This window comes from Anthonomus grandis, chromosome 2, assembly GCF_022605725.1.
Source record: "Anthonomus grandis grandis chromosome 2, icAntGran1.3, whole genome shotgun sequence".
In the NCBI taxonomy this organism is placed as follows: domain Eukaryota; kingdom Metazoa; phylum Arthropoda; class Insecta; order Coleoptera; family Curculionidae; genus Anthonomus; species Anthonomus grandis.
Window position 1 is genome coordinate 10004296 of NC_065547.1, and position 22291 is coordinate 10026586.

General features: G+C 33.0%; 1 protein-coding gene across 1 annotated transcript; it reads right to left on the reverse strand.

Moving 5' to 3' along the window:
- Positions 1-1379: 1379 nt before the first annotated feature.
- LOC126750071 (uncharacterized) lies at positions 1380-2221 on the reverse strand. The gene is made up of 2 exons (XM_050459570.1): positions 2057-2221; positions 1380-1727 (listed from the first exon to the last, which is right to left on the reverse strand). The coding sequence occupies exons 1-2, from the start codon at positions 2123-2125 to the stop codon at positions 1380-1382; spliced, it is 417 nt and encodes a 138-aa protein (XP_050315527.1). The 5' UTR covers positions 2126-2221.
- Between the last annotated feature and the right edge of the window lie 20070 nt (positions 2222-22291).

The following is a 22291-nucleotide window of genomic DNA, read 5'->3' on the forward strand; positions in this document are numbered from 1 at the left end:
TCTGTTGTATACGTCGGTCTCTTTGTGAAAAATGGATGAGATTTCCTTATTAGAGAATATTAATCAAAATAGAAATATTCCAGAAAATTTAGACAAATATCTAAAGACTCTTTTTGACCAGGAAAAACTGAAACTATGGCCAATAAAAATTCTTTTGATTGGAAAGTAGTGTCTGATGAGGTACACTCAGGTTTAATAAATACTTTGTGGATAATATTGAAACCATTATTCAAATTATACCACAGCAGATTATAATTCAAAATTCTAGAATTCTAGCTGCCAATAATTTCTTTACAAGTTTTGAAAAAATAATGACGAAAGTGAAAGACATCTTAAAAAAACTAAAAAGTGAGATCTCTTAAGAAAGTTTTTCTGATGTGTCTTACGTTGCTGAAGACCGATGCTTGGATATTGCCAATACTACTTTGAAATTGTCAACTGTCATTCCCAAAGTGCAAAATAGAAAGTGCCATAATAAATTTCAGCCAATCAACATAGTACCATTCGATAAGATGATTTTTGAAGTGTGTGTAAAAGAGCGGTTAGTTCAATTCTGTAACAAAAATCAAATATTCCAACAAAATTTCAATATACATAACCTACAGAACGAATTATAGTACATGGAATTGGTACATTATACCTCGCATGAAATGAGGCAGTTCTGATTTTTTGATATGTTATATCTGATGAAGTAGTTATAACAAATCCAAGTTTTCGACCTCGAAAACCCTCCGGAACATTGTAAAATATTTCAAAATTCTTTAAACTTTCGCACTTTTTTCAGTTTTTGTTAATTTTGACCATCAAGGACTTATATTACGGTAAAAGTCGTAATATACAATCTGAAAGTAAATAAAATTTGAAAATAGACGACATCATTTTGGCTACTGTTAAGGAAATAGTTTTCAAGATATGGCGTGTCAAACTCCAGCAAAATTTCCAAAAACAGAAAAAATTTAGTTTTTTTTTTTAGTTTTTGTCAATTTTAAGCATTAAAAAACTAGTTTATATATAAGTTATTATTATAATGTGAAAAACGATTAATCTCTCAACAAAATGACAGTAATTTCGTTTATTTAGACCTAATAGCACTGGAGACACAGATGTCCAAAGTTGATGAGATGAGAGCAAACATTATAAGAACTGTTTGTGCAAAAGTTCGACAGTTAAATATAAATATATAGGTATTGCCAATTAAAAAAAAAACGTTGTTGCAAGTACAAACTTTTTATTTTAATATATTTTTTATAATTATATGACATATATGTATATTATAAATATGATAATATGTATTTAAGAACCTACTAAACTTGCTAATTTATTATATTTATTCTAGTTATTTTTTTCAATTTTGGACGGACCAGGCTGGTCCCCTAAATCTATAGCACCTGCTTTGGAGGCAGCTTGCCTTGTCTGAACTTCTTTCTCATCAGGTAGATATAAATCGTCATCTGATCGTCAATAAGTGTCTCATCAATGTCGTAAATAAGGTCAGGTATGTTCTCGCAAGATTTACCGCTGCAGTGGTTGCAAATAGCCGAGCATTTGAGTCCTGCTTTTCTACAGCCGCAGTTATACGTACAACCTTTCTTGCAAGTGCAGGAAATCATGTTGAGCAGGAGCTGAGGAGCTGGTGGTTTCGTCATCAGTTGCGGAATAAGACCTTGTGCACTCCTGATCCAGCCCCAATCGAGAGGATTCTTCTCGTTCCCCAGCCATTTCTGTACCTGAAAAAAGGAACGAGAGAATTAAAAACCATATCTCGAGTAAATCTATAGTGGCATTAAGTATAATTAAACATTTTAGGAACCCTCAAAGACCTCGTGTCAACAGCGAATACTTGGTAGATAAAATTTTCATTCATTTCAAATTAGATGACGCTATGTTAAAATCGCGGGAACCACTGATATGAGCCAATTAATAGCTATAAGAATATTTCCTGATTGATAGATTGCCTTTCAAAAGAAAAAAAAACTATTAGACAGACAAAAACTGATAAACTTATAGAACTTCTCTTTTTCGCGTTCGAGTCGAAGTTAAAAAATAATCTCTTTACCTGTTGGTACGTGCGCAGACAGTGAAATCTTGCAGCATTTCTGGTTGGAGGCAACCTGGCCAGGTTCATGTTAGACTTAGCTGCCACTCTTGTAAACAACTGGAAGCGAAGATCATTGAGATTTTGAGATTTATTGTTGCTTCCATATAGCGAAATGAGAAAGCTTTCTCCTGCTTCGGCGACTTGCTTAGGTGTGGCATTGGGGCTCAGAAAAACTTCAGCGTTTTGTTCAGCGAGCTGCCGCTACGTTTTTAGTGTCGATAGAAATTTTATTTTTCCTTGTCCAAAAAAGGACCACAACCACTGAACGCATGCAGAAATAAGACTATTCCGGGTTGTGCTTGGTATGTGAATGAATTTGACAAGCAGCTAAAGTCTCGGTTTTTACCTCTCCTACATTTTTCAAATATGATTTTCTTTGGTCGGTTTGATGAATGAGCCTTGTCCCCTACATCTGGCGACAAGCCACAAAGTAAAACCAACAGATCAATATCCTCGCCGGCGATCTTCACTACGTCGTAGGCAGAGGACATGGAAATGGCTGTTGTTATTATCAATCGGTCAGCATCTTCCGCTGCCTGTAGGGTCTCAATTTGATCCCTCTTTAGGTGCACCTTTAGCATGTTGATTAGTCTAACCTTGTTCCTGTCATTTAATAAAAACTTCTCTTGAGTAACTGGAGTAATAGTGGTTTCGTCGAAGATAACATCAGGAGAGGATGTTGCTTTAGCTCTACGAAGACGTTCCGAGCGCATCGTAGCATTCAACTGAATTCGCTAATAATCGAAAAAAAAAATCAGCGGCATATTAAGTCAAATATCCTTTGCGGCAACCGCAAAGCTTGGCGGCATTTCTTTGATTAAATATAAAGAAAACGTTGAAGTTTTTCAGTGCTTAAATTGGGAATAAAAATACTATTGTACTATATACTATAATTATACTATTATGGGATACTATAATAATAAAAAACTATTACATCTGGATTTTTTATGATGATGTATTTATGCCAAAATTAAATTATCTTATAATAGTGCATAGTACGTATAGTATCTATATTCTACTGCAGCTTTGAACAGCTGTATCTCAGGTGTTATTAGGTTTAATTAAACGAAATTAGTGTCATTTTGTAGTAAAATTATCCAGTCTTCATAATATAATGACAATTTTTTGGCAGAATAGGTTCTTATTGGTTAAAATTGATGAAAAATTTAAAAAAAATAAATTTTTTCTTTTTTTGAAAATTTTGCAGAAGTTTGATATGCCATACCTAAAAAACTATTTTACTTACATTAGCCAAAATAGTCTAATTTTTTTGCAAATTTTATTAGCTTTTAGACTGTATATAACGAGCTTTACCGTAATATAAGTCCTTGATGGTTAAAATTGACAAAAACCGAAAAAAGTGCGAACATTTAACGGTTTTTGGCATATTTAACAATGATCCGGAGGGCTTTCGAGGTCGAAAAATTGGAATTCTTATTATCATTTGATTAGATAAAACATATCAAAAAATAAGAACTACCTCATTTTATGCGAGGTAGCACCCCTTTTTCCATGAGCTATTACTATTCATTGACCTTTATTTAAGATCTTAAGATTATTAAGATTATTAAGATCCTTAGGTGCTGTACATGGGCACAGTAAATTTAAAAAAACGACATTGCGTGAAAAAACAAATGATTTACACCACTAAAATATAGTGCATTCCAAAAGTTATATCTAGATTAATTTAAAATTCGGGGATGGTTTTTGTAAAACCATTTGAACCCGTTGATTATTTTAATTTCCGCTTTTTTGCACGTGAAGTTGGTATACACAGGGTTGCTCAACCATAAATTACGACCATCAACCGCATTTTTTCAAAATGTAAGCACCTTTTTTTATTGTATATTTTTGAATTCTGCGTGGAATTTTAGGTATGTTTCATGCATCAGGTCCTGTACCTAAAGTCAACAGTAACCGAAAAAAACACGAGTCATGCAACAAATAAAAAAAGAACAAAAATTAAATTAAATGTTGAAAATGGTTGCAATTCGCTTGACAATATCCAAGGCGATCAATTAACTCTTGTTGCACATTTTTAATCATTTCCCGAGTTAGGGCGCACACTTCTATGCGAATTCTCTTTTTCAAGTCGTCTAGATTATTTGACCTATTAACAAATACCCTCGACTTGAGGTATCCCAACAAAAGAAAGTCCATTGGTGTTAGGTCAGGCAACCAAGCAGGCCATTCGATATGTCCTCTTCTTCCTCTCCACCGAATGGGAAAGGTTTCATCCAAAAATGTACGTACAGTGGCAGCATAGTGCGGAGAAGCACCATCTTGCTGGAAAATTAGTTCTTCATCAGGATAGTCGGCGTCCAATGGATTTGGAAATAAAACTAATAAATAAACTAATTCAAATTGAAGAAAATCGAGATACACTTGTCCCGTTAAAGTTTAGTCAAAGAAAAATGGACCTATTATTTGTATTGAGAATTGAGTATTGAGTATTACGCTTCCGCGCACTACTCCACACCACACATTTAATTTTTGAGGGTACTGATCCAATGTGGATGAGTTTGATCCAATGTGGATTTTCTGTTGCTCAATTTCGTCAATTTTGTCTGTTCACACAACCATTCAAACAGAATGTGGATTCATAAGAAAAAATAATATTGGTTACTAAATTATTATTTAAATTGTACACGTTTTGTAAACGTTCACAAAACTCCTTTCGCCTATCGAAATCGTCATCAAATAACTCTTGCATCAGAATAACTTTATATGGGTGATATTTGTGCGTTTTAACTATTCGGTAAACTTCAGATTTCAATATATGTAATTTTGCCCCAATCTGTGATAGATTTTCTTCCAAAGAGAGCGAAACGACAAGTTGTTCATTTTGATCTCGAACAGGACGACCAGATTTCGGCAGATCTGTAACATGACCGAATTCTCTAAAGTTAGCCTCTATTCTACTCACCACCTTTTGACATATCGGAGGAGGATCAGGATTTAATTGAACAATTGAGCAGCTTCTTTTTGAGTGCATGTTCTATCACCAAACCCAAGCATGCACAGATTTTCTATTTCTTCTCATTCCGTTAACTTCACTACTGTGAAAACCGCAATTTTGCTCGTATACTTGACAATATCTGTTTGGTGTAAAACTGTCATGCAGTTCCTATGAACATACACGGTCACCAGCCCACATTAAAAAACACGAATAAATAGAATTTTGCTCTGATCTCATTTCTCTAAGATGCGATCTTCAATAATAATATTTGGACGTCTTTTTTTCGATAACTGTTGACTTCAGTTAGGACGTGATGCATGAAACATACGTAGATTTCCACGCGAAATCTAAAATTGAAATAAAAAAAGGTGTTTTCATTTGAAAAAATTAGGTTGATAATCGAAATATATTTTTTTATTAACCATGTATATACAAACTTAATGTACAAAAAAGCGCAACTTGAAATAAAAATCGACGGGTCCGAGCGTTTTTCCAGATAACCTATTAGTGTATATAGTCCCCCATAAGGGACTCTCTAAAATATGGCCACACTGCTTGTCGACTTGCAGGAATAGACATTAAAATATTGTTTTTATTTACTTCGGTAGTCTGTTGACGAACTTTGAACGAGCTAGTCGTACTCCAGTGCCATATTGTATTTTAATTTGTATTAGGAAAATAGCATGGACCCTAGTTTATACACAACAGCACGTGGCGGGTAAGTATTGTTTTATTTTTGAGTAATATCTTGAAACTTAACGCCATAAAATTTGGTTAAAATCAAAAACAAGGCACTTAATTTTGTATATGTCTTTATCTTATAATAAAATTCTAACAAATTTTTGCCTAATACGGCTTATAATTTTTTTCGTCCCTTTTGAGGGACGTCATGCATTTTAGCCACTGAAGGTCGGTTTGTTTTCAGATTGAGTCTTCATGAATTACTGCTAGAATTAGAAGATGATGAGGAATTAATTCCTCCCGATGACGGTGCTTTAACGGATGAAGACAGCGATAAATCGGATGATGAACATGAGGCTAACTCAAACTATTTGGGAGCGGCAATATTGAGAACAGAATCCGAAGCAGTTATTTACACCAGAAGGCCAGCAGAATATGATTTCGAAGATGACCTTCCCCTTTCTCATTTTGTAAAAAAAACTAAAACACAAGCAGAAACCTCAAGAAAGAAAAAAAAGCTTGGAAAATCAATTCAAACATTACAGAATTGGAATATCGAAGAGCCGTCTTTTATTATAAATTCCACGTGTGTCCCCAAGCAGCCACCAGCTGATTTAGTGAATATTACTTCCCCACTAACATTTTTTGAACTTTTTTTTGATGCAACGATGTGTGAACATATTGTTACCCAAAGAAATCTGTATGCATCTCAAAAAAATTGTAATTTAAATTTATGTCATCACGAACTGTATGTTGTATTCGGTGTTTTAGCTCTTTCTGGGTATGCTAAATATCCAAACAAACGAATGTATTGGAGAGCTAATAATGATATTCCAAAAATATTACCAGAAAGTATTCGCCTCAACCGTTTTGAGATAATATTACGAAATTTGCACATAAACGATAATTCCAAAATAGATAAGGATGATAGACTTTATAAGCTTCGACTGGGCGGCTAAATGAAAATTATAGGAAATACGGAGGTCTTGCTGAAAAACTGAGTATTGATGAGAGCATGATTCCTTATTATGGAAAACATTATGCGAAACAATTTATCAGGGGGAAGCCCATAAGATTTGGGTTCAAAAACTGGGCTCTGTACCAGCAATGGGTATCTTTTAGCTTTTGATATTTATATGGGCAAACAAAATAATTTAACTTATTCCGAGAATAAATAATATGGAATAGGAGGCCACGTTGTCTTATCTGTAATTCAACAAGCTAAAATACCACCAAATGAAGGCTATCAATTTTACTTTGATAATTATTTTACTTCGTTAAAATTACTTAGTCGATTATCTCAGGATGGTTACTGTGCCACAGGTACTTTACGTGAAAATCGAGTAGAAAATAGCCCACTCAGGTCAAAGCAAGAATGGAAAACTGAAAAAAGAGGCTCCTGTCATAAGTCTGCACGTCAAGATGTTGTAGTTGTTCAATGGAAGGACAACAAAGTTGTAGCAGCTGCTTCAAATTTTGACGTATCTGCAAACAAAACAGCTCCACGTTACTGCAGAGAAACTAAATCTAAGGTAAATGTTCCACAGCCAGGCATAATATACAGTGCTTTTCTTTGAAGTCCCCCCCCCCCATTTATTTTTTGAACGGGTCAAAAAAAATTTTTGAAGCTTGGCATAAGTAAATTGGTCTATAGATACTATTTTTCACTGTAAACTAGGTAGTTGTAAATTCCAAGATGGCGGCTGGGCGACATCTTGAGAAAAAATTTTAAATAGAAAGGGGGGTCGTGTGGTACCACATTTTAAAGGTCTCAATGAGTACTTTATAACCCTGAAATATTAGACCCATATCTTAACTCGTTTCAAAATGGCGGCCTAATAAAAAAGTATTTTTTTTTATTTTAACGTTTTACATTTTTATGATTTTTGAATAGGTAAAAATCAGTGTACGAAAATAAATGCGTCACTATTTTATTTTGACATAAAAACGACAGTTCTAAATGTCAAAATAACACATAAGCGCCATCTTGAATAAATGCATTAAATAGAAATCTTGTGTTACCTCATTTAAAAGGTTTTATTGAGTACTTTTAATATTTATTACATGGACTCGGTGGACTCCGTTTTGACCTGTCTAAAAGTAACAGCCAAAAAAATACACTGTTGCGATTTTATTAACGTTTTTAATAATAATATACAAATAATTTATAATTTTTGAATTTTGGATTTAAAGATTAACTTTTTGGTTTCTAAAGACTTACTGAACCGCCCTCGTATGTCACATTTCACGTTAAAGGTTATTGAACATTATTTAGACATTCCAAAAACCAAATAGCTATTAAAAAAACTCGAAAAAAAATTTTAAGATATTTTTCCTTAACCGGTAAATTACTCTTGTATCGGTCATTGTTAGATATTGTTTAGTGTGTTTGGCAGTTTGAATTTATTGTTTTTTTCAAAATGGTTAATTCTCGTCCATTGGAGGAAAAAGTAGAAGCAATTTTTATTTATGGAGCAACGCGTAATTTTCATGAGACTGAAAGGGTTTTCAACGAACGTTTTCCTGATCGTCCTATTTGCCGTAAATATTTAAGGGAACTTGTAAATAAATTTACAACTACTGGTACTGTCCAGGATAAAAAAACGCCCAGGCCATATGTCTATTTCAGAAGAAAAGCAAGTCCAAATAATTGGCGAAATAATAGAAAATCCCCAACATTCTACTCCAACTGTTGCTGATATCTGTGAAGTTTCAACTTCGATGGCATGGAGAGTTTTAAAAAAAAATAAGTTTCACCCATACAAGATCCAAATGGTCCATCAACTGACTGAAGATGATCCTGACCGAAGAGTGCAATTCTGTGAAATTATGGCAGAGAGAGTAGAAAGGCAACCTACGTACGTGCGCAACATTTGTTTTAGCGACGAATGTACTTTTTTTTTAAATGGTAATGTCCACAGACAAAATTGTCGATATTGGAGTGATACCAATCCACACATTTTTCGTGAAACCCGATCTCAGTATCCGCAAAAAATCAATGTATGGGCAGGAATATTAGGGAATCATATCGTAGGGCCGCTGTTTTTAGAAGAAAATTTAACAGGTGAATTGTACTTAAATATGCTGGAAAATGCTATCGATCCTCTCATAACAGAAATTGTTGAGGCTAATGTACATGAATTTGACATGGAAATTACATTTCAACAAGATGGTGCTCCTCCGCATTTTGCCAGGAATGTGAGAAATTATTTAAATGATAATTATTTTGGTCGTTGGATAGGTCGTCGGGGTCCTATTGAATGGCCAGCTCGGTCACCAGATTTAACGCCGCTAGACTTTTTTTTGTGGGGATACCTAAAGCAAAAGGTATACGAAACAGAACCTGCCTCAATTTTTGAGCTACGACAAAGAATCACTAACATTTGTCAAAATATTGAGGCAGATGTATTTGAAAATGTTCGATGTGAATTTTCAGATAGGTTATTTATGTGTCAAGAGGTACAAGGAAATCATTTCCAGCATCTTTTAAATTAAATATTGTTTTTCTTTTGATAAATTGTTTATTTGCTAATTGTAAATTAGTATTTCATTGTATTCTATTAAAAACGTTAATAAAATCGCAACAGTGTTTTTTTGGCTGTTACTTTTAGACAGGTCAAAACGGAGTCCACCGAGTCCATGTAATAAATATTAAAAGTACTCAATAAAACCTTTTAAATGAGGTAACACAAGATTTCTATTTAATGCATTTATTCAAGATGGCGCTTATGTGTTATTTTGACATTTAGAACCGTCGTTTTTATGTCAAAATAAAATAGTGACGCATTTATTTTCGTACACTGATTTTTACCTATTCAAAAATCATAAAAATGTAAAACGTTAAAATAAAAAAAAATACTTTTTTATTAGGCCGCCATTTTGAAACGAGTTAAGATATGGGTCTAATATTTCAGGGTTATAAAGTACTCATTGAGACCTTTAAAATGAGGTACCACACGACCCCCCTTTCTATTTAAATTTTTTCTCAAGATGTCGCCCAGCCGCCATCTTGGAACTTACAACTACCTAGTTTACAGTGAAAAATAGTATCTATAGACCAATTTACTTATGCCAAGTTTCAAAAATTTTTTTTGACCCGTTCAAAAAATAAATGGGGGGGGGGACTTCAAAGAAAAGCACTGTATAATTATAATAGAGGGATGGGTGGGGTAGATAAATTAGACAACATGGTTGCCAACTATAGGACCCGAATAAGGCAAAGAAAATGGTGGTGGCCAATTTTTGCTTGACAATCTTTTTGATGTGTCCATAGTAAATGCGTGGCTACTTATGAGAATAATTCACCCTTAGGATCCAATAAGTTCTTCTTAAGTTATATTTCGAAGAAACATAGCCCTAGCTTTGCTGCATTCATATGGTGTAAAGTCTGTAAAAGGGAAACTAAGACCAACCTTACCGCTGGATGTTAGATTTTATCAATCATTTATATCAATCATTTGGTGGAATATTCTGAGACTGATAGGTGTGCATTTTGCAAAAAAAGGCAAATTTTCTTTGCGTAAATGTAATGCGGGCTTACATCCTAAAATATGTTTCAAGGCTTATCACACTAAATAGGCATATCAAAGAATATATTTTTTGTTGATTATCAGAATTTTTATTTTGTTGTTTTTAGTATAATGTCCCTCATAAGGGACTAGTATAATGTCCCTCATAAGGGACTGTTCTTTTTTTCAAATATAAACATTTCTAGTTTTTTTTTCCACATTTGCCTGCTTAATTGAAGTACACTAAACAAATATTTAATAAAAAACTTATGTGTTTCTTATTCCATCCTACTTCATGCACTAATGGGTTTATTTTAATCAATATGGATATAATTTTTGGGACGCACTGTATATTGAATTCAATAATGCTTAGGGCACCTGAAGTTGGTATCAGTCTAAAATTCATGCATGATGATCTTTAGGGAAAGCAGTTAATGACTCACAGATTTTTAAGAACATTATGACATATTTCAACTTGATTCTTTAGTGTATATCAGGAGTATCTTTTAATTAGAAATTATTATCATATAGATAAATTATAATTACATAAAGCAATCACAAAACAATTAATAACAACATACGAAACTAAAACAAGACAATATGAACGTCTACCAATAGATAAGCGCCATACAAGAGATCATAACAAACATCTTCAAAACACAGAAAGAAAAGACAAACCATGGATGACATAAGAGATCCCTGATTTAATGGAAGAACGAAATCAAGGGATACATAGAGATTTTAAGGAATACAAACGAATTGACAAAGTAAGTAGTATAGAAGAGAAGAAGGTCCGGGAATATACAAAACCATACTTTGACTCAGGTAGTGGACAACAATCGAATGGAATCGACAAAAGGCAAAAAGTCCAAACCGGGAAATAGTACACCTCTCTACTTTTCAAAGATAATAGACCAAACCAAAGTATAATCGGTATTTTGGGAGACAACATAGACCTACTTATACTAGGAGGTGAGATTGAGAAAGCTATAAAACGTATGAAAAATAATGAAGCACCTGACCCCAACAACATTGACTCTGAGGCCCTAAAACTTCTCGATGACGAGGGAATAAAATTACTGTCAAATATTTTTAACTACACCAGAGGAAACATACTAAAAATATTGCTGAAGTCAACATTCATATCAATTCCTAAGAAATGCCACGCTAAACACAATGCTCAGAATATGCCTTAATAAATATCATGAGATTGATGATCTTTCTAAGGGTTATAAACCAACATATACAGATTGGCGAATAGATCACTACACAAATAAAGTTCCTAACAAGCGAGATTTTGCAACGCCGTTACGACAGTACTGTGGCGTTGGAGGTTCGGACTCGATTATTTTACATTTTTTATTTTAGTAAGCATCTGACGTCGGTGGGGAATGTATCTCTTGCGACAAAATTTAAGAAACGCGGCAATTTTATTTTTTTAATTAGGCGGCATTGGTCTAATATTTTTCCATTGCAGAAATTACATGTGTAATACCAGCATAGATTCGTAATTACAATTTTTTCATGCTGCGCATTGCATATTGAAAATTAAAGCGTTGTTCTTCTTAAATTAAAATATAACCTCTAATAAAAATAGAAAACATAAAACCCTAAATAATTAACCTAATAAATAATTCTTCAAATAAAAGGCTCAAAAAGACTTTAGCTAAACAAAAAGTTAGCCTATCGTAAAAGCTGTTTTTACTTCCAAAAGAGTTTTAGGTAAAATGGAATTTCCGGATTTACCAATATTATTTCTCAGCTCCTCTAAATTCGTTGGCCTATTATTATGATGTTTATGAATAGTCTCCTTAAAATAACCCCACAAATTGTCAAGTCATTTGATGACAAATCGGGAGATCTTGGAGGCCATTTAATATTGCCAGATCCACTAATAAGGCAGTTAGGAAAAGTATTTGTTAAAAATGCTCTTACTCTAACGGCATTATGAGCAGGACAGCCTTCTTATTAAAAATAGACTGATCCCAGGTCTATATCAGGGAGGAGTTGAACAGCAGGAAGAACTTGGTTTTGTAGCAACTCAAAATATTTTTTGGCGTTCAAAGTATCATCAATGAAAAATGACCCAATAATATGGTCGCCCAAATTGCCAGCCCAAACATTTAACTTTTGATGGTACTGAGTACGGAACTGTAAAGTCCTGAGACCGGTAACGAATAATGGAAGGATTGTTTTACCATGTAATGGAAAAAAGAAAAAAATTAAATTTTCATTTGCCTTTTGGATTATGGTTTCACAAAATGCCATTCTTTGCCACTGGTCTTCAGGAAACAACTCCTGAGTTTTGGAATATTTAAAACATTTGTATCCATGTTTTTTCCAAACACTCGTCACAGTTTTATAGTGCATACCCAGTTCCTCTTCAACACTTCTGCTCGATCGTGTTGAATCCATGACTAAAGCACTAGAACCCATTTTTTTCCGCCGTTTTATCTCCTGGATCTTTTTAATAGGTGGTTCTTAAGCTGTGATGTGATAATTTCTAAATTTCTGGATTTCTACATTTCTACATCATTTCTCAATTTGACACGATACTTAAATAGTTTTAGCGCAAGGAATCGGTCTATTTTCAAAACTTACTGAAGATAAATCCCTGCATTCTACTGCCGGATTTCCTCCATAAACCCATTAATTCATTAAAACTTTTTCAAGGCGGTGTTGCTATTTATAATGCCTATGTGTAGTCTTCTATTCGCCAACCTGTATACAAGCTATGTGGAGAGCACATTGGAAGATGGCAATTTAGCTTCAGAAATGCAATGGGTTCAAGAGAGAAACACTTTTTTGTGTGCAAGTGCTATTTCAGAGATGTGGTGACATTAACCTCGATGTATATACAATCTTTGTGGATTATCAAAAAGTAGTTAACCCAAAAGCTTATAAAATATGTTTTTTTTATTATATCGGAAAAATGTCTTTAAACTTTGTATTTAAAATTATAATTTTACCATACGTCCTTTAAGTGATGACAAACTTTAGCTGTAACAAAAACAACTGAATAAGTTATTTTAATTTAAATGTCAAGTTAAATTGAAAACGTTTTAAAACTACTTAAGCGTTTGCGGTTTTCCGTTGGCCATTTTTCATCGTGTCCTCGATTGGTGGTCGGCCGACAATTTGTAGGAGCGATTCTTGTGGTTGGCTGTTGAACCCGACGTGACATCGTAAAAAAATAATTTTTTTTTTAGAATTTTTGTAATAACCCAAAATATTCGGTAAATATTGCGACAATCAATCAGCCTAGTTCAAGATATTGTGCAAATATGTTTAGAAAATTATTGACTGTTCTTTGATCATTAACCCCTTCAGACCCGGTGTACATGGGTATGTACACTGACTTTATTGATTATTATTTTAATCAACCCGTAAGCATTCATAGTTTATACCAATTGTACTTCTTTATGTACATATTTACCACGCAAAAACCATTTTCTAGTGCCATCTATGAGACAAAATGTGAAGTAGTAAACAAAAACATGATCTAGTTTTATTGCGCATTATCGATTCAAGGTAAGCTCTGTGGTTTATGTTGATTTTTGGATGGATTTTGTATTTTTTTTGAAAAAAAATGAGTGTGAAAAGTTTGTAGAGGCTTATAAAGTTCATATTACTATTTTATATAAAACACTTGACTATTTTTCTATGATTATTATTGTCTAAAAGTTCATGTACACCTGTATGTACAAACGGTCTTTATTGGTATAAAGACTTGTCCATGTAGATGTACACATGGTATGAAGTGTTGTAAGTTGTAAATTGTATTTTCTTTTAGATATTAGTAAGCTGATTTTAAAAATGAGTGCATATAAAAAAAAGTATAGTCTTGAAAACCCAGAAGATATACAACAACTTATCGACTTAGTTAAAAATGGCGATTTGTCGGATATTGAAGAAATTGAAGAAAATGAAGACGAAGACGATATTTTAAAAAGCGTGACCGTCCCCGGTGAACCAAGAGTAGGACCTGACACTCTGAGAAAGATGGATGAGCAACTTCAGGAAAGAAACGGAAACCAACACGGTGCCGATGACTCCAGCAGTGATGACGAATCTTTATCAGTAGTAGCAGCTAAGATAAATAAAAAGAAAAGTGGGTTACTTGGAAAAAAATTAAATTTGAAACAATAAGACATGAATGGAATCAAGACCAAGATATTAGTAATATAGACCCAATTGAGCCTGCATACCCTATTGAATATTTCTTGAGGTATATTCCAGAAAAACTATTTGAGGAAATGTCACTGTATATAAATATTTATGCATTGCAAAATAACGTCAAAAACTTTAGACCAACAACCGAATCTGAAATAAAAATTTTAATAGATCTTCATATCATGATTGGATGCCTGAATACATTTCCTCGAATTAGAATGTATTGGGATCGTACCCTAAGAATTTATGCTATTTTGGAAAACATGTCAAGGGATAGGTTTTTTCAGTTACGCAGCTGTCTTCATTTCGTAAATAATTTGGAAAAGCCAACTGAATCAAAAGATAGACTCTTTAAAGTTAGGCCAATTATAGAATCTGTCAGAAAAAGATGTTTGCAATTAAACCTCGAACGTCAACTTTGTGTTGATGAGCAAATGATTCCTTTCACTGGATCTATAAACATAAAACAGTATATAAAAGGCAAACCATGTCCATGGGGAATAAAGGTCTTCGTGTTACGTGGAAAAAGTGGACAAGCTTATGACTTTGTGTTTTATCAAGGAAAGACAACTGGTTTAAATGAGGACAATCTTCAAAAATTTGGACAGGGAGCTATTGTAATTCTTCACTTTGCAAACAGGATTTCTCAACCAGGCCATCAATTGTTTTTTGAGAACTTCTTCAATTCCTATTTGCTTCTTGTTAAGTTAAAAAAGAAAGAGATACTTGCTGCTGGGACTATAAGAATAAACAGATTTTTTCAGCCTCCCGTTATGAGCAATAGAGATATGAAAAAAGAAGCAAGAGGATTTTCCGAAGAAGTTGTTAGCGAAGATGGCGTAGTTGTCGTAAAATGGTTAGATAATAGAACTGTTTGTCTGGCATCGAATTGCGTAGGTAAAGAAGATCAAGCAAAGCGGTGAGATAAAACAAACTCACAATATGTACAAATTAGCAGGCCAGAAGTGGTAAAAAAATATAATCACAGCATGGGAGGAGTCGATCTTTTAGATCAACTAATAAGTTTATACAGAATATTCATCAGATCAAAAAAGTGGACACTGCGAGTTACGATGCATATGATTGACTTTGCTTTGGTTAACAGCTGGCTGGAATATAAAAAAGACTGCCAACCTTGTTATGTTCCAAAAAAAAATATGGACTTACTCGATTTCAGGATGACGATTACTGAAAGTCTAATAAAAATGGGTCAGAAGGTTCCCTCAAATAAACGGGGTCGACCATCATCATCCTTTAGTGCTACCCCACCCGCGTCTCCTCATCCAGTAAGAAGAAAAGTGGAAACTCGCCCACTCGTTGAAGTTCAGTTGGATAGGGTATGGGTCATATGCCCCAATTTGATGATAAAAAAGAAGCTACTATGCGATGCAAGGTGGCTGGATGTAAAGGAAGGTCACATGTATTTTGTGACAAGTGTCGTGTGCATTTGTCTCTTATTAAAAATTGAAACTGCTTTTTAACTTTCCACCGTTCTTCCAAATAGGATTATATCATTTTCTTTCTTTTATGCCTAAATAAAAAATTTGTATTTGCTTAACTTTTTTTTTAATTTCGTACCTTATGTACATGGGTATGTACAATTCAACAAATATACAAAAAAATAAAAAAAAAATATATAAATGAATTTAGAAAGTGTCATATTAGCTAAATCTTCGAAAAAAATATTTTTTGTCATTAATAAAAAGTCAGGTCTGAAGGGGTTAATTTGAGGTTATTCAAGGAACTAAAATTACTATGTACTTTTAATTTTTACAAAGCTTAAGTGAATTTTTCGACGGATGTATTGAATAGGAGTGGTTTCACTTATATTCATATAAATGAATTTGTCTTTCTTTGTTCAGAGTCAATGCAATGTAAAAGATTTATTTCTAGAAGTGCGTTTAAATAATCGTCCCAAGAGAGTTCGAAATTTGTTGAAAGTTGTACCGAAGCAGAAACTCGAGCTGCAAAAAAAACGTTGCCTTAAATTTTATCGGCAACAAGATATGCAGCTAATTAGGATACAGTAAAAATGGTTTATGAACACTATCACAAAATCATGAAACTTTGATCTTATTAGGAAGTACATGAAAATGCGAGTACGCGACAAGATACTAGAAATCTTTGAATTTAATTAAAGTAACTCGAAACAGCATTCATGCAAATCTTTTGGTATTTCTTACTTTCAAGATTCATGCTGTTAATAAAAGATTGCAGAAATGGTTAATATCAGCATAGCTGTATGATAAGGAACTGTTGAACATTCTAGAGGGTGATGACTGAAGAAAAAGAGAACAACAAGCTAACAAATCACGAGATGGGGAAGTTGAGTTGTTAGCTAGTTAGAATTTTCGGGTGATTTTTTTTAAAGTTATCCTTGATAATGTCGATTCTAATTTAAGAAAAAAGTGCCTACCTGAATATGAAAAATTAATTTCAACTCAACCCGATCCCGACTTTCACATCAAACCTCTGAAACTGAACTGTTTCAAATTTCAAATAAAATTCCGTTACTAACTTTTCTGTCGACCCCCTATAAGAAAGTGTCATTGATAGTTAATTTTCTCGAAATTCAGGTTTGTAATTCAAACCTTGAACATTAATTTCATATCTACGTGACATGTGTTCCTGACTTTTTTGTCGGAGTTTTATTAGGCTGTAAGTAAAACGTCAGTTGTCACTTTCAATTTTGACAAATGACATAATCAAGCAACGTACACAATTTATTTAACATTGAAAGACAAATTATTTTACCTGTCACGAAAAGATATTGACGGATCAATCGGTTATCAGGAATGCAGTTATCAGGTTTGCAGTGAATTTTTTAACCAGTTAAAGTAATTTTGTTCTTGAACTATTTAAAACTAGGAATATTATGAACTTCCTGGAAAGACAAAACAAGTAACTACAAATAATAGACTGTTAAAATGCAAAATAAATACTCATCATAGCTCTAGACGCTAGCGTTTCGGATCCTTTGAAGATATAATTGGTACTGTATTCAAAGTTTTCATAGTACATAGTTTTGGTTAAAGTACTTTTGTTATTGTTCCAAGTGGGAGTACTTGTATTGCCTGAATAGAATAATCGAGTAGCTATAAATGATTGTAACTAGGTATTTTGTGGAGACCGGAAAAGACAAAAGAAGTCCTGCAACTCTTTAACAAGAGAAGGGACAAGAAATCATTAAAATGATCCCCTAAGTAGCCAGAAGCAAAACTCTCCTAGAGAAGAGAGAAAACAGTCTTCTTCATTCTATCTCTTAGCTTTGATCTTCTATGTATATGACCTAGGTATATATCACTTGATTCATTCTTTATTTTTTTTTGGTCGTGAATTTTAATTTGAAGGTCTTCTTTACAGAGCATTTTTGTCTTTGAAAGTTTCATCTGGAGTCCGATTGTCATCTTCTCCTTTAGTTCTGTCAACATTTTTTCCAATTCCTCTTTGTTTTCCGATATCAAAACAATGTCATCCGCAAACCATAGATGGTTTAATCTCTTCCCATTCATTGAGGTATCAATGCTCTGCCGGTTTAGTTGCTTAAAAGCATCTTCTAGGTCCAAAAGGAGTAATTCTAGAGAAGACGTATTTTCATGTTTTATACGTCTTTGTATTTTGTTTTCAAATTGGAGGATTTGAGGTTTCGTGATGCTATTCAATTAACCAACTAATTTACGATATGGGATTTCTGGAGTGCTTATAAATTGCTTTAAAAATATTCAGCATTTCATGATATTTCTTCTCTATCCCTTATTTTGTTCCTCATTTCAGTTCTGAAGGATTTAGAATTGTTTTTATAAGTGTTCTTTCTGAGGTTTTTGAGGCCTTTATTTTTCTCCAATAGTTTCGTTTTCATAGTTTTTATTTAGATCATGTCTGACCATCCTTCTCGTCTCTTTTGCTAAAATTATGTACCTCAAATTTTTTTATAATAGTTCTTTCCTTTGTTTCATCCCTTACATGTGTTTTTTTCTCTTCTGCTTTGCTATTTTTCTTGCTGTTATATTTAATGAGAGTGTTAATACTTGGCTGGTCTTGTCAACGTTCTTTTTGTCCTGAGTTTTCTTTATTTCTTTTATTTCTTATTCAAAGCGTTTTTTGTCGATTTATCCTGTAACGCTTTTAGATCTATAACTTGTTTCTTTTGTCTCAAAAACTTCCTCCGTAGCATAGTAATAACAGTTACTTGGGGTCTTATTATTTGGTGATTTAGAGCAGTAACATCCATCACATCACTACTAATTTATTACTGGAGTAATTATTTTTTTAACATTTGATCATAAAATTCTCGCCACTGATTTATAACACTTTGCTGCAATGCTCAATTTTCTCTAAATCTTGATTTTAATTCTGATTCTAGGACAATAACTTTTGTATCTTTGTCCTATATCAAAGTAACTTTGACAGTTAACCTATAAATTAAACGTCAGTTGTCAAAGTAATTCTTGAATTATAACATTAAACTAAATTCAAATCTTTACTATCCAAAATTGACACAATACAGTGTATGGAATCCGTCCATGTTCAAAGAAGTTAAAATTTTAAACATTGTATACTTAAATCTACACTATCACTAAATCTAGTTTACATACTCAAAAAAATTATCAAGTATATAAAACAGTAACAGAAATAAATATATACGTTACAGCTACAGGTCTTAATATCATAGTAACACTTCAAAACTAACAAAGCTTTTAATTTCTTTTTAAATATTGACAAACTATTGCAATTTTTTATGTCATTTGGCATTTTAATCTATTAAATACTTTTGGACATATTTTCAGAATAACATTTTTTGAAAGAGTTAATCTAGTACGCAACAAAGATAAATCATTTCTTAGTCTAGTTGGATAATTATGAAAAAAACAATTTTTTACAAGTAAATTAAAATTTTTAAAAACAAATAAACACACTTGAAATATATACATAAACGGAACAGTTAAAATCTCAAAGTGATTAAAAAGCGATCTTCAGGAAGTTTTAGGAGGTACTCCTTCCATACATCTAATAACTTGTTTTTGACCAATAAATATACGACACGCATACGCTGAAAAACCACAGAATTGGATCCCATACAGAATCCTAGAGTGAATTATGGTATAGCATACACAAACTGGTTTTTATCCATTAAGGACCTAATATTTCTTATGGCATAACAAAGGCTACCTAATCTTAATTCCAAATCATTGCAATGTGCCTCCCATGAAAGAGTGGCATCTTGTATCAAGCCAAGAAACTTTATTGTATGTTGACGTGGCAAGAAACTACCATTATTGCTCAAATTCATGTCAAGATCAAGATTTAATTAACTCCGATGAGTGCAAAAAACCATATAATTTGTTTTCTTGGTATTAAGAAAAAGTTCATTTAGAGTAAACCAGTTATTTAGCTCGTGCAATGCTTTTCCCGCAGTAATGTGCATATTTTCTGTGCTTTGTTGCCAAACAAGGGCTGATGTATCATCCGCGTATATAGTAACGTGACTATATAGTAAATCTGTAGGCAATGAATTTACAAATATAAGAAACAACACAGGCCCGAGCACCGAAACTTAAGGTACTCCCAAATCAAGATTGTTTGAATAATATGAACCTAATTTATTCCTTATTTCCACGTATTGTGTCCGAAATGCTAAAACGGAGGCGAACCAATTTAAGATGACACCTCTAATGCCGTATTACTCCATCTTGCACAACAAATCGTCATGGCTGACACAGTCAAACGCCCTACTTAGGTTGTAAGAGATCCCTAGAGGGCGCTCACCTGCCTCAAGTGCATCGACGAGGTAGATCTACCCAACAGAAAACCATGTTGTCTTTCCGAAAATATTTTGTTTTTTATTAGATAAACTAAAAGCCTATCAAGCATTGCGTATTCAAGTATTTTTGAGAAACAGGAAGTTAAAGCTATTGGCCTATAATTCTCATCCAAATTAGAAATCCCTTCTTTAAAAAGAGGAATAACTTTACAATTTTTTAATAAGTTTGAAAATATTCCCTTTTTGAATGACATATTAATGAGATATGTTAATGGTCTGATGCAAGCCTCCGCGTTATTTTTAAATACAGATAATGGAATTTCATCAGGTCCTCCAGACTTTTTATTTTTTATTTTATTTTTTATAATATTTGGGACTTCACCCTCACTGAAAGTGAGGTTGTAACCAACGTGTAACCAAAAAAAAACGCAAAATTTGACCCGAAAATAAAAACATTGTTTAAAAAAGTACAAATCCAAACGAAACGTTTATTTTTTAATAATAATATTTTATCCATGGATTTAAAATTGTTTAAAATTAAAATTTAGTTGGTTAAATACAAAGACTGCGCACTGCGCTACTTGTTCTTCATTGATTAACATGACATGACTTTGATAATTATTATTTTATTAATGTAGGTATTTATTATATAATGTAGGTATTATTATTTTAATAGGCGCGGTAAAAAAATCCATTTTAGTTACAGAATACTTAAATCTATTAAACAATAAAACACTTTTAATTGATTATGCTTTATATTGATATTCTTGCTTGATAATTGATTATTTTTTATAAAGAGGTTATGTTTTCATTTATAATAATGTATTTTGCCCTGATCGTTTTGGTTAAGTGCAGAAATAAACATTTATGTGCGTACCTTTCCAAATACTTATATTGATACAACTTCTTTTCTTTTGGACACAAGATCTACTAAATTATAGAGAATAGCATGTTTTTTTTAATGCGTCTCAAAGAGAAAAGACAAATGATGATATTGGCTGTTTTATTTTTTTTTAAAACACCCCATAATGGCATCTACAGGGCAATAAAAAAAGGCAAATTTTCATCATCTTTGGGAGACCTATATTTTCAATTTTTTTTTTATTTCAAAAAATTAAAACAACCAATATAAAGAGTAATCCTTGATGTATCCAAAATGGTTTATACATTTAAAAATTTTTACATATTAGCCGAGTTTGAAGGTCTAAAAAATGCCCTGTTTTTCACGCGATTTTCGAACTGACCGGGGCCTCTTATCTTAATTATCGTTGTGTCTTTTACAACAATAATGAATAGGTTTTATAGCTGACACCTGCAGAAGCGATGATGAAGACGAGGATTACGAAAAACTTGCCGATACTGAAATTGTTGATGTAAACAATAAATCGGCAGTAGATAATATTAGAATGCTAGCTCTTAAAATTAAAAGATCGGAACAGATTAACCTTAAACTTATTAACTGTTGCAAGTCTGCCGATTTAACGATGTTGATGCCAGTAATTGATGTTAAAACGAGATGGAATTCAACATTAAATATGGTAAACTGGGCTCTAAAAATGAAAAAACCTCTAAATATTTTGTGTGAAAATAATGATGACTTATAGGATTATCTTATTTCGTCTCAAGATTAGGAGCTAGTAAGCAGAATTTTTAATTATTTAAAAGTTTTTAAAACATTATCCGATTCATTTCAAGGCGAAAAATACTGCATATTACCTATGGTCGTCTTAGGAGTTAATATGCTTCTAGATAAATTGGAAACCTGGGCTTTTGGACTGGATAATTGAAGGGTGGAAAAGCTAGAGAGCCTAAGTGCCAAAAATTTTAGTATTAACATTTTTGCAAAAAACAGACCTATTTACTGGGATGGATGTCCTATAAGCGACCTAAGTCCATATAACCATTGAAAGCGCCAGTAAACACGCATGACATAAACGTAGGACCTATCTCCAGAAAGGCAGGTCGAGCTTGTGGGCCTAAGTGCCAACAGCGGCGCCTGTCGCATTGTTCCTTATTATTTATTTGTCAGTTTACCTTCTGCTTCGAACGTGTTTGCGTTAAATTTTTATTGCCATGGAAGAAAACGTGCAAATGGAGGTTAAAATAAATAA

What these genes read in the sequence shown, in the direction of transcription:
- LOC126750071 (XM_050459570.1), bottom strand. Translation starts at nt 2,125, where the DNA reads ATGAACCTGGCCAGGTTGCCTCCAACCAGAAATGCTGCAAGATTTCAC. An exon ending in GTCTGCGCACGTACCAACAG is followed by an intron (nt 1,728 to 2,056) that starts GTAAAGAGATTA and finishes TCCTTTTTTCAG; the next exon opens with GTACAGAAATGGCTGGGGAA.